Source organism: Cydia splendana, chromosome 17 (genome assembly GCF_910591565.1).
Source record: "Cydia splendana chromosome 17, ilCydSple1.2, whole genome shotgun sequence".
Taxonomy (NCBI): domain Eukaryota; kingdom Metazoa; phylum Arthropoda; class Insecta; order Lepidoptera; family Tortricidae; genus Cydia; species Cydia splendana.
The window spans coordinates 10564946-10584090 of record NC_085976.1 but is presented as its reverse complement, the minus strand read 5'-3'; the positions used below and the strand labels follow the sequence as shown (position 1 = coordinate 10584090).

The 19145-nt window shown below is 41.8% G+C and overlaps 1 protein-coding gene across 1 annotated transcript; it reads right to left on the bottom strand.

The window, feature by feature from the left end:
• Window positions 1-1569: 1569 nt before the first annotated feature.
• On the bottom strand, window positions 1570-18508 carry LOC134798811 (protein groucho-like). Its single transcript, XM_063771198.1, has 18 exons — window positions 18467-18508; window positions 18245-18342; window positions 17708-17771; window positions 17578-17622; window positions 17224-17361; window positions 16718-16750; window positions 15187-15303; window positions 14307-14420; window positions 13166-13288; window positions 12268-12321; window positions 11605-11718; window positions 10198-10334; window positions 9170-9431; window positions 5772-5951; window positions 5244-5322; window positions 4826-4990; window positions 3404-3603; window positions 1570-1907 (listed from the first exon to the last, which is right to left on the bottom strand). Exons 1-18 carry the CDS (start codon window positions 18506-18508, stop codon window positions 1800-1802), a joined length of 2073 nt encoding a protein of 690 aa, XP_063627268.1. The 3' UTR covers window positions 1570-1799.
• Window positions 18509-19145: the final 637 nt, after the last annotated feature.

The window sequence follows — 19145 nt, the reverse complement described above, 5'->3', positions numbered from 1 at the left end:
AAAATAATCATTGAAATTTATTATATATTCTCATAGGAAAAAGTAAACATAATTACGTCGCTGTCAAAGTCCGTCAGCTTGATACACAATTTTAGATTTCTATAAAAAAACTAGTTTTCGATAAACAGTGAAGTTTTGTTGAATATAAAATTAGTAAATAGGTTTTTCGATTATTTCAGTTGTTTGGTAAGAAATATTGAAAATAAAATTTGATCTATCTATTCAAATTTTAGATTCATAGTTACGGCGATCTTAAAATTCTCATCAGCGTTCAGTCTCTCAGTACATACAACACAAATAGGTTCCTCGTTAAAACTCACGTGAGTGAAAATAATATCACAATCTCGATTTGACAGATCTTATGGCTCCTCTACACGATGGGCCAGCGCCGGCCACTCCAAGGGACGCAGCCATGCGGTAGAATGAGATAGCAATATCACTTGCTCCCTCTAACGCATAAATGCGTCCCTTGGAGTGGCCGGCGCTGGTCCATCGTGTAGACTTGTAGAGGAGCCATTAGCCATTTCAAGACAGTGAAAACGGGTTTATTACGAAGTCAAGGATTAGCAATTAGCAAGGTCTATAGTAGTTTATGTGATTGCTACATTATGGAAGGCATTAAAATATGAATGTGGGTTTATGAAACGAACAAAGTGAGTTTCATAATAGGATCACACGAGTGTTTTAATGCCTAATAATGTAGTTTTATCTACATACATATCATAAACCCTCTGTGACGCGTTCAAAAACCGCAAATTACGACCAGCATAATAAAGATACACTGTATTTTTAGAAAAAATATTTAGTTAATAATTTTTAGGACCAAATTCAAATAATGGAGGTGCTCGGAATTGATTTCATTGGCAATGTTTACCCATTGCTATTTTTTTTACAAATAACTATGTTGACAAATTAGCGTAGATTACGATCCACCTCAGATGTTCCATGCGTTTTAGTACTTTTACAGCTTTATACTAAATCACAAGCTAGCCGCCAATGCAGTACAGTCAGGAGCAGAAGTTGCTAAGCGGGCCAGGTGTTCAAAATGATCTTGACGCGACTTTATTGTTAAGAGAATGAGAGCGTGTCAAGGTAATTTTGAACACCTCGCCCGCTTAGCCAACCTCACGCAACGTCAAATCGGTTTAAAATATTAGAAATATTGTGTTTAGACCTGGATACAAAATTTCCAAATACCTCAAAATGGTGGCATTTTTACCTACACTATTTCACCCTTTTTAATACCTCTCCTAGTGTCCCCTTTTAGCACGTCACGGACTATCCATTCATTGTGTTACAGACACTTCATCAACAAATATAAGTACCTCCCAATAGTTTATTTTCGGTTAGTACCGGTTGTAGCACATCACTATTTATAAGACGTAAAAAACTAGCAACACATGAAATGTCATTTTAGTCTACGGAAAGAAAAAATAGACTTTACAGCCCAATATCAACCTTCGTGCATTTAGTCAAAGTTTACAATGACGCGCCACACATGACCGGCGTGGAGTTCAAAGGGTTAAATTAAAATGGTATCAATAAAATTTGTTTGCGTGGAAATTTTCACGAATGTCTACATGAAGACATATCGAGTCCATACCAATTTATCACAACCGGCACTGATGATTTTTTTCGACTGTATACTTCAAAACAACAACCTGTGCAGGACAACATATACAATGTACACAGCAACACTCGTACCTGTACATCGGTGGACCTTATTACAAAAGGCATAAGGTCCACCGATGTACAGTTAACAGTGTGGGTGATTGTACCTAATGTAGATCAGTTGGTGTTCAGTACAAGACTTCGTAAACGGTGGCTTTCTTGTCACCCGAGCCTGTCACTATGAACTTGTCGTCCGCTGATATATCACAACTGAGCACCGATGAAGACTCCTTTGACTGTGGACAAAAGTTACATTTTGTTATATAAATAAATTAAAATCTGTAGAGTGTGCGGAAAGAGAAGAGTCGTGGAATGTATTGGGCCCAATGCATTCCACGACTTTTCTCTTTCCGAACAGACTCTAGTGATGCAAACCAATTTAATGGATTACGAATAAGAAACATACATTCTCGGCAAATAATTAGTTACAAGTAATTTTGATCGCAGACTGAAGTAGCCAGCTGAAGTGACGTAAGGCCTCGGACTGAACGCACGCGATAGGTGGCGCGGGCAGCAGTGCGACCGCTGTATCAAGTCGCTAGCGGGCCGGCGTAAACGGTAGATTCGAGCGTCTCGATCAAAATGTATAGACTTAAGTGAACCTGTTCTGGCGGCGGCGGCAGCGGTGTGCGGCAACGATCCAAGTTAATGTGCTTGCTACAGTAATCATTGACTACTAGTAAGCCTTTTCTTGTTGCAAAACGGTTTATGAAGTGGCAATTATGTGTACCTGGAATATGCTGGCCCCGTAAGGTGTCACGCCATGCGTTGAGTAAGTTATCCATGCCGCAAGTTAGACGCGCACCACTTTACTGATCTTAGGTCTTATTTCGTCCCAATAAGGTTTAGTAAGGGGCAGGTACTGTGTTGGTTATACCTCAGCCGTCACGCGTTGAGCAGGTTGTCCTTGCCGATGGACGCGAACCACTTGCCCTGATGCGCGAACTTGAGCGTGAGCACGACTCGTGTGTGTCGACTGGTACATTCGACGTCAAAAATATGTTTACACTTTTGCACCTTACTCCTTTGTAACAAGGCAAAAAGTGTAAACATATCTTTGACGTCGACTGTACCGGTCCAGTTTTACTGATCGTCGTATGACGTCGTAATATGGTTTATGAAGGGGCAGTTATAGTGTGCCTGGAATATGCTGGCGCCGTAGGGCGTCCGCCACGCGTTGAGCAGGTTGTCCTTGCCGGTGGACGCGAACCACTTGCCCTGGTGCGCGAATTTGAGCGTGAGCATGACTCGTCTGTGTATGGTTTATGAAGGGGCAGTTATAGTGTACCTGGAATATGCTGGCGCCGTAGGGCGTTCGCCACGCGTTGAGCAGGTTGTCCTTGCCGGTGGACGCGAACCACTTGCCCTGGTGCGCGAACTTGAGCGTGAGCATGACTCGTGTGTGTATGGTTTATGAAGGGGCAGTTATAGTGTACCTGGAATATGCTGGCGCCGTAGGGCGTTCGCCACGCGTTGAGCAGGTTGTCCTTGCCGGTGGACGCGAACCACTTGCCCTGGTGCGCGAACTTGAGCGTGAGCATGACTCGTGTGTGTATGGTTTATGAAGGGGCAGTTATAGTGTACCTGGAATATGCTGGCGCCGTAGGGCGTTCGCCACGCGTTGAGCAGGTTGTCCTTGCCGGTGGACGCGAACCACTTGCCCTGGTGCGCGAACTTGAGCGTGAGCATGACTCGTGTGTGTATGGTTTATGAAGGGGCAGTTATAGTGTACCTGGAATATGCTGGCGCCGTAGGGCGTTCGCCACGCGTTGAGCAGGTTGTCCTTGCCGGTGGACGCGAACCACTTGCCCTGGTGCGCGAACTTGAGCGCGAGCACGCACGACTCGTGCAACAACAGCTGGTAGCGGTCCGGCTTGCCCGCGTGAAGGACTTCTACGTGCGAGTTCTCCATGCCCACTGCTAACCACGATCCTGGAATTACAAAAGATATAAAATGAAGGTGGTTTTTATATTATCTGCTTGGTTATATTTCGGGAATTCTATTTCCACACGTAGATAACCTTTCGATCTCGTGGAAAAACGTGATCGATTTTTGCTAAAGCATGTCGCGATCAGGCAATCAGACAGAGATCAGGGTCTTTTATTCACGTCTATCAAGCACTCATCGGAAGACAGTAGCTTGGTGATACGATTTTTTTACAAAAGCGTCCTCTTACGGTGATCCATTAAAATATATATAGACAGCGTTGAAGCCATTTCTACTAAAATCTCAAATGCACCTTCTGTACCACGAGATTTGAATAAATGATCATCCGCACTACGATTATTTTCCTCTTCTGATGATAGTTCATCCTCCAAATAAATTATTAGGTAAAGCTAAATCAAGGTAGTCCATTTTCTCTCCTGGATACGTTTTGTTTGACGTTGGTGGCTGACGGTGTGTTATGACGCCGTGGAACTTTCCACATGTCGTCACCGTAAAGACGGCCGTCTTTTTGCGTCCGCTACATGACGCACCGCTTTCCTAGGAAACCAAAGCTTAATAAGTGATATTTAAGTACCCGAGTGACAGTAGCCGAGCGAGAAGATCTGGCTGTTGAAGTCGTGCTGGTGCAGCTGGCGGCCCTCGCGGAGGTCCCACGAGCGGACGGTGTTGTCGAGCCCGCCGGTCCAATGGTCCATAGGCGGGAACCGTCGCCGCTGATGTCGATGCAGGATGCGCCGTCTGTTAATAAGTGATAAGTACCCGATGGGCAGTAGCTGAGCGAGAAGATATGGCTGTTGAAGTCGTGCTGGTGCAGCTGGCGGCCCTCGCGGAGGTCCCACGAGCGGACGGTGTTGTCGAGCCCGCCGGTCCATATAAGGATGCGCCGTATGTTAATAAGTGATAAGTACCCGAGGGACAGTAGCCAAGCGAGAAGATCTGGCTGTTGAAGTCGTGCTGGTGCAGCTGGCGGCCCTCGCGGAGGTCCCACGAGCAGACGGTGTTGTCGAGCCCGCCGGTCCATATAAGGATGCGCCGTATGTTAATAAGTGATAAGTACCCGATGGGCAGTAGCCGAGCGAGAAGATCTGGCTGTTGAAGTCGTGCTGGTGCAGCTGGCGGCCCTCACGGAGGTCCCACGAGCGGACGGTGTTGTCGAGCCCGCCGGTCCATATAAGGATGCGCCGTATGTTAATAAGTGATAAGTACCCGATGGGCAGTAGCCGAGCGAGAAGATCTGGCTGTTGAAGTCGTGCTGGTGCAGCTGGCGGCCCTCGCGGAGGTCCCACGAGCGGACGGTGTTGTCGAGCCCGCCGGTCCATAGGCGGGAACCGTCGCCGCTGATGTCGATGCAGGATGCGCCGTCTGTGTGCCCTGCAACCGACATATTTATTTTAGAAAATAATCATTTGGATATCATCAGAATCAAAAGTTATTCTTTGTAGGTCACAGACCTTCAACCCGTAATCGGTTACATTACAATAATAAATTTCCTATTGGCCCGCATCCATTGGAATGAACAGGACGCAACCATCACCAGATTTTGCGTCGCGGAATTTTCTAAATTCGCGATTCAAGTCGACATTTCACATCGGTCAGTGACGAGGTATTTGTACAGAATACGCACCTTGAAATTGTCTAACTAAAGTCTGATTATGAAGGTCCCATACAGCGATATTGCCGTCTGAACAACAGCTGAAGCACACCTGTGAAATAAATAATTTAGTTTAATTCTTTAGGTAGGATCGCTAAGACAAACTGTAATTTCATAGCACACTGATTTCCTACTGTTATCGGCCGTTTGGTTTAATAGGTGTTTTGTACGGCCATACTCCTCTATCTATTTTATCTACTCTCCTCTATGCTTTTTAGGGTTCCGCAGCCAAATGGCAGAAAACGGAACCCTTATGGATTCGTCATGTCTGTCTGTCTGTCTGTCTGTCCGTCCGTATGTCACAGCCACTTTTTTCCGAAACTATAAGAACTATACTGTTGAAACTTGGTAAGTAGATGTACTCTGTGAACCGCATTAAGATTTTCACACAAAAATAGAAAAAACCTGGGCTACGGAACCCTTCATGGGCGAGTCCGACTCGCACTTGGGCGCTATTTTTGAGCATAGAGAGAGCACATTTGATTGAAAAGTGGCAGTAACCTTAGAGTCCGGACTGATGGCGAGCGCATAGCACGCGGGTGCAGAAGACGTTAGCTCGGCACGCATTCGCGGTGTGGGGGAGCCCAAGTCCCAAATTGACAGGTTTGACGCTTCGCCTCCCACTATAAGCGTGCGTCCATCGGGGAGTAGTTTCACACTACGGATGTAGTTATCACGTTGCTGTAACAAAAAGAAATTCCATTATCTTTAAATCCCATACCATTACATAATAGGCGGTCTAAAAGTAAAAGATGACCCTGGATTAAATATGTCTCACAACATTTACACATACTCACATACTTTTCTTTCCCTATATGCGTGTCTGGTTTCATTATTGACAGTCATCGCAACAATGAATAGAATCAGGCGTTACTTTGCGGAAATCCACATCAACAAGTATAACGGGTTAGCAGTGGCGGATTTCCCATAAGGCACAGTAGGCCCGGGCCTAGGGCGGCGAGATATTGGGGGCGGCAAATTCTGACCAAAAATTCGCTGATGATAACTAACTCAAAATTAGGCCAGGCAACGAATTCTCAAAAAAAGGCATAGAGGGAAATGCATGGAACACAATTTTTGACTTCGTAACTTTGTTTGAACTAGTTAGGAGGTGAACATATCAAAAGTCCCCGGCAGTAGCCCTAAGGCCGGGGGAAGAGGGGAGTTTGAAGGTCCCATTTTTCGATTTTTCACTTATATCTCGGAAACTATGCGTTCTAACGGTATGATCATTATACAAAATCAAAGCTGATTAAATTTTCTCCAAGTTTTACTCAGTCAGGTTTTTCGATATCTTGGTGATTTCGCAGTTTAGTTCGCGCCAAGATGGCTAAAAGCATCAGCTGATCGAGTTTAACTGTCATTTATCTACAGGGCTCTCCACACTTTTGCGCGAATCGCGGCGCGAAGGTTGTTCACGCCTTCGCGCCTTGTTCCCCGTTTTTAGTCGGTTTTTCGGCCCGCGTCAGCGGAGCAAGCCAGAATAGTGTGTAATGTGGAGTCTTGCTAGTTCGTAGAAGAAGGCGTGAACAATCTCGTAATCGACGCAACACTCGCGTTCGCGGCTTCGCGCCGCGATTCGCGCACGAGTGTAGAGGGCCCTGTAGATAAATGACAGTTAAACTCGATCAGCTGATGATTTTCAGCCATCTTGGCGCGAACTAAACTGCGAAATCACCGTGAAGTTTGCGAGTGTGGAGTCATACGTCAAAGTTGAAAGGACATTTTAGTCTTTAAATATGATTAGTAATAAATAAAACTACCCAATAAACTGTTAAAATCTTTCGGGTTCCTTTCCTCGTGAGCGCCGTGAATATTATTGTAGGAAATGTACTGCAAAATTACAGACGTTCAAGAATGGATATCTCAAAAAACCGGGAAAGTGCGAGTCGGACTCGCGCACGAAGGGTTCCGTACCATAATGAAAAAAAAAACAGGAAAATAAGCAAAAAAAAAAACGGTTACCCATCCAAGTACTGACCACGCCCGACGTTGCTTAACTTTGGTCAAAAATCGCGTTTGTTGTATGGGAGCCCCATTTAAATCTTTATTTTATTCTGTTTTTAGTATTTTTTGTTATAGCGGCAACAGAAATACATCATCTGTGAAAATTTCAACTGTCTAGCTATCACGGTTCGTGAGATACAGCGTGGTGACAGACAGACGGACGGACGGACGGCGAAGTCTTAGTAATAGGGTCCCGTTTTACCTTTTGGGTACGGAACCCTAAAAACTAAACATGCTACTTACCGGTCGAAAAACTCTACTGTATCAAACTTGTAGCAAATTTAATCAGCTTTCATTTTGTATAATGATCATGTCACAAGGACGCATAGTTTCTGAGATATTATAAGCGAAAAACCGAAAAATGGGACCTTCAAACCCCTTACCCCCCGCCCGCTCAAGGGCCTACGAGTCCAAACAAAGTTACTAAGTTAAAAATGTGTCCCAAGCATTTCCCTCTATACCTTTTTGTTGCCTGACCTAAATGTAGTCCATATGATGGGTGCTGATGCTGAGAAAGGGGGGCGGCTACAGGGCCTGGGGCCTAGGGCGGCAAAGACTGCAAATCCGCCACTGCGGGTTAGCACTGTGCTAGTCAATGCACGTTATATTTTCGCGGATGAGCAAAGTAATATTTTGGTTTTAAGTAGTGATGTACCGACTATTGATTTGGCCGACTAGCCGACTAGCCGACTAATCGGCGCTCGAATGGCCGATTAGTCGGCCGACTAGTCGGCTAGTCGGCCAGATCATTAGTTTCGTATAAGTTCAGATGAAAAGAATAGTTTTGCTCCTTTGGTTGCGCTATTCATCATAATTTAGCTTGGCTAAAAGGTGTTCTCTACAGGTTCAAAGACCTATCAAAAGAATCCTCGTTCAATTTCTGTCTTTAGTTCTTTCTGAGCAGACCGTCAGTACAGCTTGTATGTAGGAGGTATTTCCAAGGCTCTATTTCCCGTACGTAGTCGCCAGTTAAGAACCTATCCCCTGTGGTCAGCGTCTTTACGAGCAACGTGCCCTGACTAAGTCTCTAAATTTTGCAATAACATTAAAGGATGACTTACGTTAGGCCGGGCCGTGTCCGGCCCGGAGCTTCCGGCGCATCGTTTTGTGTGGTCTATGACATGACAGGCGATGACGTGCTGCTCGTGATCGCCTGTCATGTCATACAAAAGTAAGCTCCGGAAGCTCCGACCCGGGCACAGCCCGGTCTAACGTGAGTCATCCTTAATAGTTTCTCATGGCTCCACCATAAAAAGAAAAACTGAATAATAATAAAAGAAAATTAACTATAGAACTTGCACATGAAATTACACGAGAATCAATTGAGATCGACTTGTAGAGGAAAACACCAGCCCACCAACATATGATAACGATCAAACGGTCATGGCTGTTTTCTATGTATATAAGTATGTATTTATCTATATAAGTATGAATATCGTCGCCTAGCACCCATAGTACAAGCTTTGCTTAGTTTGGGGCTAGGTTGATAATGTGTAAGATGTCCCCTAATATTTATTTATTATTTTTTATTTAATTATATGAACAAAAGTTTTCGTATGCACCCTGAATAGGTATTTTAGTAAAATACACATAAAACATATGGTAAATATTGACTGTTGATTTCGTTTTTTTCTGTTTTTCTTTCACTGATAAAGTGCCGACTAATCGGCCATTTTTGCCGACTAGTCGCCGACTAATCGCCGACTACAAATGTGGCCGGATAGTCGGCTTTCCCGACTAGTCGGCGACTAGTCGGTACATCCCTAGTTTTAAGTCATCGCAACATCTCGCCGTAAGGTAAAACGGGGAAAATTCGCGCGCCGAGGGACAAACCCGGACAGACTTTTCAGTCTGTAGGACTGGTCTTAAGTATAAGCTTTAGATCAACTCACCAAACAATCTAACTGCGACAGTGGCTCCAAGGTATTAGGCGAGCCCGGATTCGATATGTCCCACAGCTTCACGCATCCCTTTCCCCCCGTATACGCATGTCTCGTTCCATTATTCACAGACAATGCCACAGCACAGACGACTTCGCCGTGGGGTAGTACGGCGACTTGTCGCGCGCCGCGGGGGATGCCGGGGCCTACGAGTGCGTCGGCGGGGAAGGGGACAGGTTGGAGCGGCCCGCCGCATGTGTGGTACGAGTATGCCCTGGAATACAGAAGAGCCGTTAGCTAATGTCAGCTTTTAAGAGTCTATAGCTCACCAGATAAAATAATATGAGTCTTCTAATCTTGGAAAAAGGTTTTCAATTTATAGAACTTATTGTTCTTATAACATTGCCAAGAGTTCACGTTCAAAGGAGAAAAGTGGTGCTAACTAGAGATGCCACGAATATTCGTCAACTATTCGGTATTCGGCCTATTCGGCCACTTTGCCGAATATTCGGTATTCGGCCGAAAGTTGCCTATTATTCGGCCGAATACCGAATATGTGTTGCACGTACCTAAAAAGAAAAATTACACAAAAAATAAGCAAAAACTAGGTATATTTAATATTTAAAATGTAGTCTTGGAAAGTAGTTAATACGAAGGCACGTTTTTGAGCATTTGTTGATTACAAAATATTTTATTTTTATCATGGGTACTGATTTGATTGACTCTAATTACATTCATTAATTCTGTTCAACATAACAAACATATCTTAGCAAACGTTGTGCTTTGATGGCAAACAGTTTTCATAATAATTGTGACTCAAAATGTTCGCATATCATGCCGAATATTTGATATTCGGCCGAGAGAGAGCCCGAATATTCGGTATTCGGCCAAATTCACTATTCGGGGCAACTCTAGTGCTAACGACAATCCAAAGACAATTGTAGCCGACCCCTCCAGTTTTTGTTGCCGCCATGTTGGTCATCGTTTTAATGTTTTCGTATCAAGTGTGTACGCGGCGGCTGCCGGAGAGCAACACTCACGGCTTGTGCGGCGGCTGGCCGTTGGTGCGGGCGTGGTCGAGGTGCGGCGGGCGGTAGGCGGCCAGCGGCGGGAAGCCGTAGCGGCCCGTCGGCGTCGCCGCCCGCGCCGGCTTGCCGCCTGGCGTGCCCGGCTTCTCCTGCCATCGGAAAACTTATGTTGTGAAGTAGAGCCATTCTCAAAGTGTGCTCCGCGGACCCCTAGGGCTCGCAAAGCCTCTTTGGGGGTTCCGCGAGAAACAGCGAAAACAAATCAATAATCAGCTCGCCTATATCTCTGGTCCACAATAGGGATGATGACACATGTTGAATTTTATAACAAAACCTAGTGAAATAGATAGCAAATGAGCAATTTATCACAATAATGTGGATATTCAAATAATATATGGAAATAATACAAAAATACAGGACCTGAAAGTTCCAAAATTTAAGTTTTTTTTTTACTTCCAAGAAGGAAATAAGTAATGATACCATTCGATTCCTTAAATTTTATCAAAAAAGATTGTATAGCAACTATACTACAACAACTACAACTGTACTAGTGATATGTGCTCCTTCAGTGAACAGTTTCAAAAACAGACTTGACAAACACTTAAAACAAAAAAAAAATGAACATTAATCGTTAAAAAAACAAGTGCAGTGATATACACGCATCAGCTTTCAGCTGCTAGTGTATTAAACAATATAATATAATATAATAATATGTACATAAACGCAATATTTCACCGACAAAAACGCAATTATGTTGTTTTTTCCATACAGTCCATACTTCAAGATGGACTCTCAGTGACCTTGACGTCACGGTCACTTATCGTTTTGTTAAGGGGCGTTTTGCGAGTGAAGTACGGTTGTCAGACTTTGACTATCATTTCTGACTTTTGTATTGCTTTATTGCAATGGGTCCCATATAGACATTTGATCCTAAAAACAAACCTGATCGATTGATATCGTAAATGAAAATTTGTCATCTAGCCTATTAATTCGACGAACGATTTTTTTTATTTGGGGCTCCGTCATATATTTTGCTTTCCAAAAGGGTTCCGTCTCCCAAAAAAGTTTGAGAACCGCTCAAGTATAACATGAATCACATAGTTCGTAAAAATAACGAAAGAAATAAAAAAGAACTGAGTTTTCATTCCGATCCGATTATCAAACCTTCTTGCTGATACGCAGCAATCTGCTGTCGCCGAAGCCACGGAGGCATACTAGATTGTGACAAAATCATAAAATCTCCTTCAAAGTTTGCTGGATCAATTCTTCTGACCGAAGTCGGTTCCCGGGCTCCTTTAGGAGTATTCCCACTTGTCTCCGCCCCACGTGACCGTCGCCATACATGAGTCGGGGACAAATCGGAATACACATGACATGGAACCTGTAATGTTGCAAGATGAGACAGAGGTAGAAACGTACGTCCTTGGAGCTCTTGGGCGTGGAGCGGCTGGAAGAAGAGCCCCGGGAGGGCGGGCGCGGGCCGTTGTCCGCGCGCTCCGCCTCGGCGCGCACGCTGGGCGACCCGCGCTCCTCCTGCACATAGCCAATCTTTATATTATCGCTCCAATACTAATATGCATCTGCATTATTCATATAGGTAATAATACCGTCAACAGTTCAGCATTGTAGGTATGTAAAACTAAAATGCATCTAAAGTTTGGTAGGTTGGTTTGCACGACTTTTTCTTCGAACTTGGCCCACATTCCCATACAATGGGGTTGGCCGGTCGAAGTATTTAACAGATGGCGCCGGCATAGCTTGCCCTGTCAATCCCTAGAATTGTGTCAAATTCTTATTTTCTTTTTGGAATTTTATTACCTGTGGATTCCAGCCCTTTAAGCCAAATCTCATAGATCAAAACTAGAGACAGGGGCAAACTATGATGGCGCCATCTATGCAAAATGCAAACCTTTAACAGTTGCCAACACATTCGGACACAATTTTATGACCTTATAGTAGCAGAACCTATAAATTATTAAAAAAATAGCCTTCAAAGCGTGCAAAATAATGCTCATAAAGGTTGACTTTGCAATTCTCAGACGGTAAAACGCTGATGTAAAAAAAAAACATCTCCCGATTTACCTCATTGGCTACATCAACAACTAAGTCCTGATCACTTTTCTCCGCATCACTGTCCTATAACAAGTAAATTAAACGTTAAACATATAACTACATAAACAGTTTTTGTCAGAAAGAATCAAAGCCATATAAAATTTTAAAATATTTTAGCGAAAAAAAAATACGTGCCAACGATAAACTAAGACGAAAACTCAAAATGTAATTTTAAAACTTTGTGCGTTCCAAGTCAATATATTTTTTACAATGACAATGCAAGTACCTATGCACAAAAAGAAACACCATTTTTGTTGGAAAATTGAGCTGTATTATATTTTCGCCGTGCAAACAACTGAACAAGCTTGTATAGTCCATTTAAAATTACCTGATGTGTAACCATTTTTGTTGTTTATTGTAATAAATTGTATAAAAGAGTATTATCTCTATCTTCGTGCCGCTTAAGAATACATTTTTGCTAAGGAAATTTGAATCTGTTCCTATTGTTCACTGGGATGAAATTATATTGTTTGAAATTTAACGAGATAAATGAAATGCTACTTGTGTGTTTTCGCATTTCTCAACCAATTCTCCTGAAATTTTGTGAGCAAGTTCGGTAGTTAGATTTTTGTCGTTTCGTTTTTTTGGAACAGCAGTTTGAAGTGGTGGAAACTGGCATAAAGAACTTAAGTGGCAATACGGTTTATTGGCACCTTAAGACCATTGTGAGTTTGTTGTGATAATGAGTCAACAAAGTTTTTTTTTACATCGCGAGGTCTTCAGCTCAGAGCCACTAGTGTAGGTAGGTTCAGATTCCATTGAACATAATGTATACTGTAATGTACATTTACCGGCAAGGCCCGAGGCTATTGACTGACGGTCACACGGCAGGCAACTAATAACGGACGGTATAAAAGACACGACATACACTAGAGAGAGAGACATGGTGTACCTTCTCCTCCTTCCGTCGCTTCGTGTCGAGCGCCTCCGGCTCGGCCGGCGAGCGCGGGCGGTACTTCTGTTCGCGTTCGTGCGGGGACACGGAGTGCCGCTGGGGAATTTAAGTTCGTACGTTATAGTACTCAATTGTAGAAGATTTGTTCGCGTTCATGCGGGGATACGGAGTCTTGCTGGTGAATTTAAGTTCGTACGTTATAGTACTCAATTGTAGAAGATTTGTTCGCGTTCACGCGGGGATACGGAGTCTTGCTGGTGAATTTAAGTTCGTACGTTATAGTACTCAATTGTAGAAGATTTGTTCGCGTTCATGCGGGGATACGGAGTCTTGCTGGTGAATTTAAGTTCGTACGTTATAGTACTCAATTGTAGAAGATTTGTTCGCGTTCATGCGGGGATACGGAGTCTTGCTGGTGAATTTAAGTTCGTGACATGTAACGAAGCCATACGATAAATAAATAAATAATTTAAGTTCGTACGTTATAGTACTCAATTGTAGAAGATTTTCTGTCTATAATTCCACCAATATTTTGTTAGTAAGCGACCAGTTTGTAGCCGTACGATTAAATAAATCAGCGGTCGGCAACAGTCGCATTTTGTATGTAATATTGACAAACGACGATGTCTGATAAAGTCATAAATAGTAACAAAGTGCGGCGCGCGTCAACTTCGTTAACTATTATGTGGCCCTTGGCTGCTAAAAGGTTGCCGACCGCTGAAATAAATGAATAGAATTTTTTCTTTTGTCTATAGTAATGTTGATGTATAACATACTCTAGTTGGTTGTTTTATTGTAAGTATTGTAACTACTCCAAATGCTCTTACATCATAGTCATGGTGTTACGACTAAAAATTGGCATAAGTACCTACCTATGATAGTCTGGTCTTATAGGTATTTAAATGAATTGAAAACAAACAAGATAATGACACAATATTTTACTATCAGCTGCATTTTATGGTATTATTTCATTCGCTGAACGACTTAGTCGAGTGGATAATAGTGTTTGCTTTCCTGTAGAGTATGAAAAGACTAAGCGTTTTAGTATTTTTCAACCATCTACATATTGGAAAAAAAATTGGTGCTTGAGACTGCACAGTACTTCAGAATTTACCCTTGGCAGCACCCTGGAGTCGAGCAGGCGGTCGGTCTCGCGCGGCCCCGCTAAGAGTGGCGGCGCGCCCGGCAGCACAGGTGGCTTTATGTCCGCCGGCGGCGGAAGCTCCACCTACGGCACAAATTACGAGTTAAGTATATTAGAAAAATGTTAAAAAAAAACAAAAAAAAAAGAAAACTGTTGGCAAGGGATTTATGTAAAAAATCACAATTTTTGTTTTTGTATGTCTAAAGTAGGTACCTGTAAGCAGGTAAGAAGCGAAACCTGTCATTTCATAAACTAAAAGTGAACAGGTTAATTTTGCGAACCCGAGGCTCCGAAACAGTAGCTGAGAGACCTGGATAAAAGCTAAGAAGGAAAGCTAAAAATTATAGATGTAGAAGATGGAATTATTTATCGAGGGCTATAACTATAAGGACCGTGTGTAAACTTTAGAGGACAGCATAGTTAGCATAGGAGTGTTAGGTATGTTTATTAGCGCGAAGTAATAATGTCAAGTTTAAGCTTCTGATGGCAGACCGTCCAACGCGCGCACATTATTAGGAGGCACCAAATGCGACTTATTGTCAACCGATTCTCGATAAACATTGTGAAGTTTTGTGATTTTAGATTTTTTTTTTCGAATTGGCGGAGCCACAGGAGTCGTCGATATCTACAGGTCACAGAGGCACTAGTCTGTAACTGTAAGGCCTGAGTGGACGCTCGAGTTGGGCGTGCAGCGGGGCTGGGCGTGCGGCGTGCATGTTAAACAAATGCAAACGTTTAGGAGCGGTCTTAGTGCACGCTGCTCAAATTACTTGTGAGCCCGACGCCACGCTGCACGCCCCGCCGAACGCTCCGCTCCGAGCGTCCACTCAGGCCTTACACTTAGCAGTACCTTATGCTGCGGCGGCTGGTGCGGCGGCGGCGCGGCGCCCGGGAAGGCCAGCAGGCCGGCGCCCAGCAGCCCCGCGCCCGCGCCGTGCGGCAGCCCCGCGCCCGCGTGCATCTGCTGCTGAAAACAAACATTACTTCAGACTAGCCGAGCCGAGCCGCAAAGAGGACGCCTTATTCGAATATGCTCGGTGCGAGCGAGGCGGAATCGGAGCCAGAGTTAAATTTCGTTGATTTTGGATTCAAAAATACGTCTTAGCTGTTTAAAAAAATCTGTGAAGAAAACTAAACTCTTATGGATAAGTGCAGGATAGAAGACAAACATAACGTGTGAAGTAAATTGTTAATCATGCGAATATAAAAATATTTCTACGCAAAGTCCAGACAATAAATACACTAAGTATTCGAGTATAAATTAATATACCTATGTATATTTTAACAATAGAAAAATGGAGCAAACAGGTTACTCTATGGTACCCTAGAGGCTGTACTAGAAAGCAAGCACATCCAATCACAAGATGGAAAGATGACATCCGTCTGACTCTGGGGCCATACTGGATGAGGGAGGACTGCAGACAGAGCCCAATGGTGACAGTTGGAGGAGGCCTATGCCTTACGGCCACCGAACTTAGGGATATATTATAAATAAAATAAAAAAATATTCAATTGTAATTTCGTTCGGGAGAAATGGCTTTATTGTTATTTTATATTTTAACTATTTTTTAACTTATTACCTAATAGATATACTTGTTTTACTTATAAATATAATTTATTTGGTTGTCTTGTTCAAACTGTGGGAACTCTAATCTAACTGACCAAGAAAACTCGTGAATACGAATTATTCTCAAAACTGAAACCTACCTAAACCCATTTATTGTCTTGTTGGAAATTTTATCAAAAATGATATTCCTTGTATATACCTATGAATTGTTAATAACACAACACAGTACTACAGATGAAGAGATTCTACCATAAAGTTAGTTGGGGCAAGTACCCCCATAAGACAATTATGGCTAGAAATACAAGAAGGAGGGTAAACATCACAGACATTTCAATCTGTGATTGCACTTTCCGGGGGTGCAAAATGTGCATGGTATGATGGTAGAACTGCATACTGTATATAAAGGCCTGTCTCCATATTGCGCGGCAAACTATCGAACATATATTGGCTCGCGACTCAGCCGCGCGCAATGGATACCGGGTTGGCTCGCGAGCCAATGCGATTTGATCGAGTTGGCTCACGAGCCAACCCGGTATCCATTGCGCGCGGCTGCCTCGCGAGCCAATGTTCGATAGTTTGCCGCGCAATATGGAGACAGGCCTTAACCTCTTGTACTCACCTTGTATTTCTAGAGAAAGCATACTTACTCCAACTGCTTTAATGCTAAATAAGCATGATTAATTTAGAACAAAACATCAAAATGAGCAACACAAGAAGTGCAGTGCAGTGATTAAATAAACTCCACTAGTGAACAATGAAATAAAGGTTAATCACAAAATAGTAAATACATGTACCAGAGATGATCTGAACTTACAAGAAGCTGTTGTAGACCTTGTTGTTGCTGTTGCTGTGGAATGTCAACAAGTAATGCTCAGTGTCTATTAATCTAGCAGATTTTTGAACGTCCCTCCCAAGTAAAGTACATGGGCAGGCACTTTTGTGATAAAAATTTGCAGCGTTCAAATGTTACAGCAATGGTTTTTATAAATGTTTGATATCAATTGTTGTACTACAATATTAATTATATTTTAAGCATATGGTTTAGTACAATTGATACTTAAAAATAATTAATGTTACAAGATATTAAATTAACAAGTAATTGTACTCAGTCAAATAATTTATGAAGCTTAAATCTTTGCCAAAAGTTATGAAAGCAAAAAATCATAATTGTATAAAAAATTATAATGTTATAATTATAACATAACACTGGTTGTTATTTTTTTTATTCCATATTAGAGATTTGGAATTCAATGTTACTTTGCATGAAACCTACTTCCGGAAGAGCTCTATGGTGTATGGAATTAAAAAAATACAACATACCCCAATAATAGCGTTAAGTTCAGACATAGTGACCTGCTTGGCTCTCTCGACGGCTGAGGCTACTTGTTGCTGGTGTTCCTGAGCCAAGAATGGTGCCACCTGGCTTATTATAGCACTCAATCTCTTTGCTATCTCCGTCTTGAACAAAAATGAAACAATGTATTTTAAGGCTGTGATTATTTGTACTTATAAAAAAACTATATTAATTCTCTTTATATAGAAAAGAGTTGTATAAATTGTGCTACTATTAATAACAATGCAATTAATTTAGCATAAACTAGGTATATGCTATGATGATGAGAGCGCTACATAGTTGTAAAAAACTTAAAACTAATAACATACAGTCAGACATACCTGTTTATGCATTTCTACATTAAGGCCATAGGACATTTCATAATACTGAAAGAAAACAATTATTATCAGTAAAAGATCTTGTAAATATATGTATATTATATTGTAATTGTTTGTAAAAACAAATGTTTACCATAACATAATGCCTCTGCATTTCTGTCTTCTCACTAGCTAGCTTTTCACATTCTAATTTCAAACTGAAAATGAGAAAAAATATTAAGAAATTAATGTATTTAATGAACCATGTTTACATTAGGTATGTATCTTTTAATTGAGTAAATATTCCATTACTAGATTCTGCCTGCGACTTCGCCTGCATGGAATGATGATGATTATTAACAAAAACTACCTTATGTCCTTTCTCGGCGCCTAAACTATCTCCATACAAAATTTTGACCAAATCAGTTCAGCAGTTTAAGCGTGAAGAGGTAAGAGATAGACACACTTTCCCATTTGTAATACCCATTTATATGGATTGTTTTGTATATTTTGCAAATGATCAAATATATACACTGAATATACGAAAACAGTTATCAGCAAGCAAGTAAAAACTTAAGAGGATACTAAATACTGATACAGTGGTAGTTGGTTCACAACATTTTGTTATAAATGGATTTATATCTGAGATTATTGTTTATTTCTTCTTTTTACCAGCTTTGGCAACACTTACCTATGATATTGAGCTTGTAAAAAGTTAAATTCTTCTTTTATACGTTCTAAAGTATCAGCTACTGTGAACTTAATAGGGCCTGATGAAGGTGGTGGTCCCTGCAAAAGAAAAACAGCAACAATAACAAATTCGTCAAATTCTCCAAATAAGGGGCAAAAGCAAAGTGACATATATGATAGTAAACAAACATAAAGCATCATGAAGGTAGAAAATAACACAAACCCTTACCGCGGCAGCCGGGTGCCGCGTCGGCGCTGGATACATGTTGACAACAAAAACTGCTCCGACTTTCGATCAAATGAAACTATGTTTCGGTTTTAATAAAGTAAGCACTAATGGCACCATTTCATTCAATGTTTTCCACCACTGCTATAACTCGATGAAAATAAGAGAAACACTCGGCGCTACTAACGATGATATGCACAAACTTTGCTCCAAAACTTTTGAAATATCGGTCATTATCTTAGGAAATAAAACTTTAAGTTATCTTTACTAAAATCCCTATACAATATAGGCATTAAAATCTCATTTTCGTAACTAGTTCATAATAAAAGCAACAGACAGTTTGCTAAAATTTTAACCCATAAATCCACGCCGTAATTTTTATTCGGCTGTCAATTTGTCATTCATCATTCATCCAAACATGATCCAAACGAAGCCCGTCTTACGTTACGTTTCGTTCGTTTACTTATTTGCAATGATGAAAAATAATTTGAGTTTGTTGTGTTGGCTAGCATGCAGTTATATGCAATTTTACACTGTCTGCAAATGCAATAAAATTTCCACTATAATTTCCTCAATAAAATTATAATATCATAATTGAATAAAATGTACAGAAACAATGATTATAAATTCAATTTTATACTTACGACAAGATTTTCACTATGATCCTTCATTTATT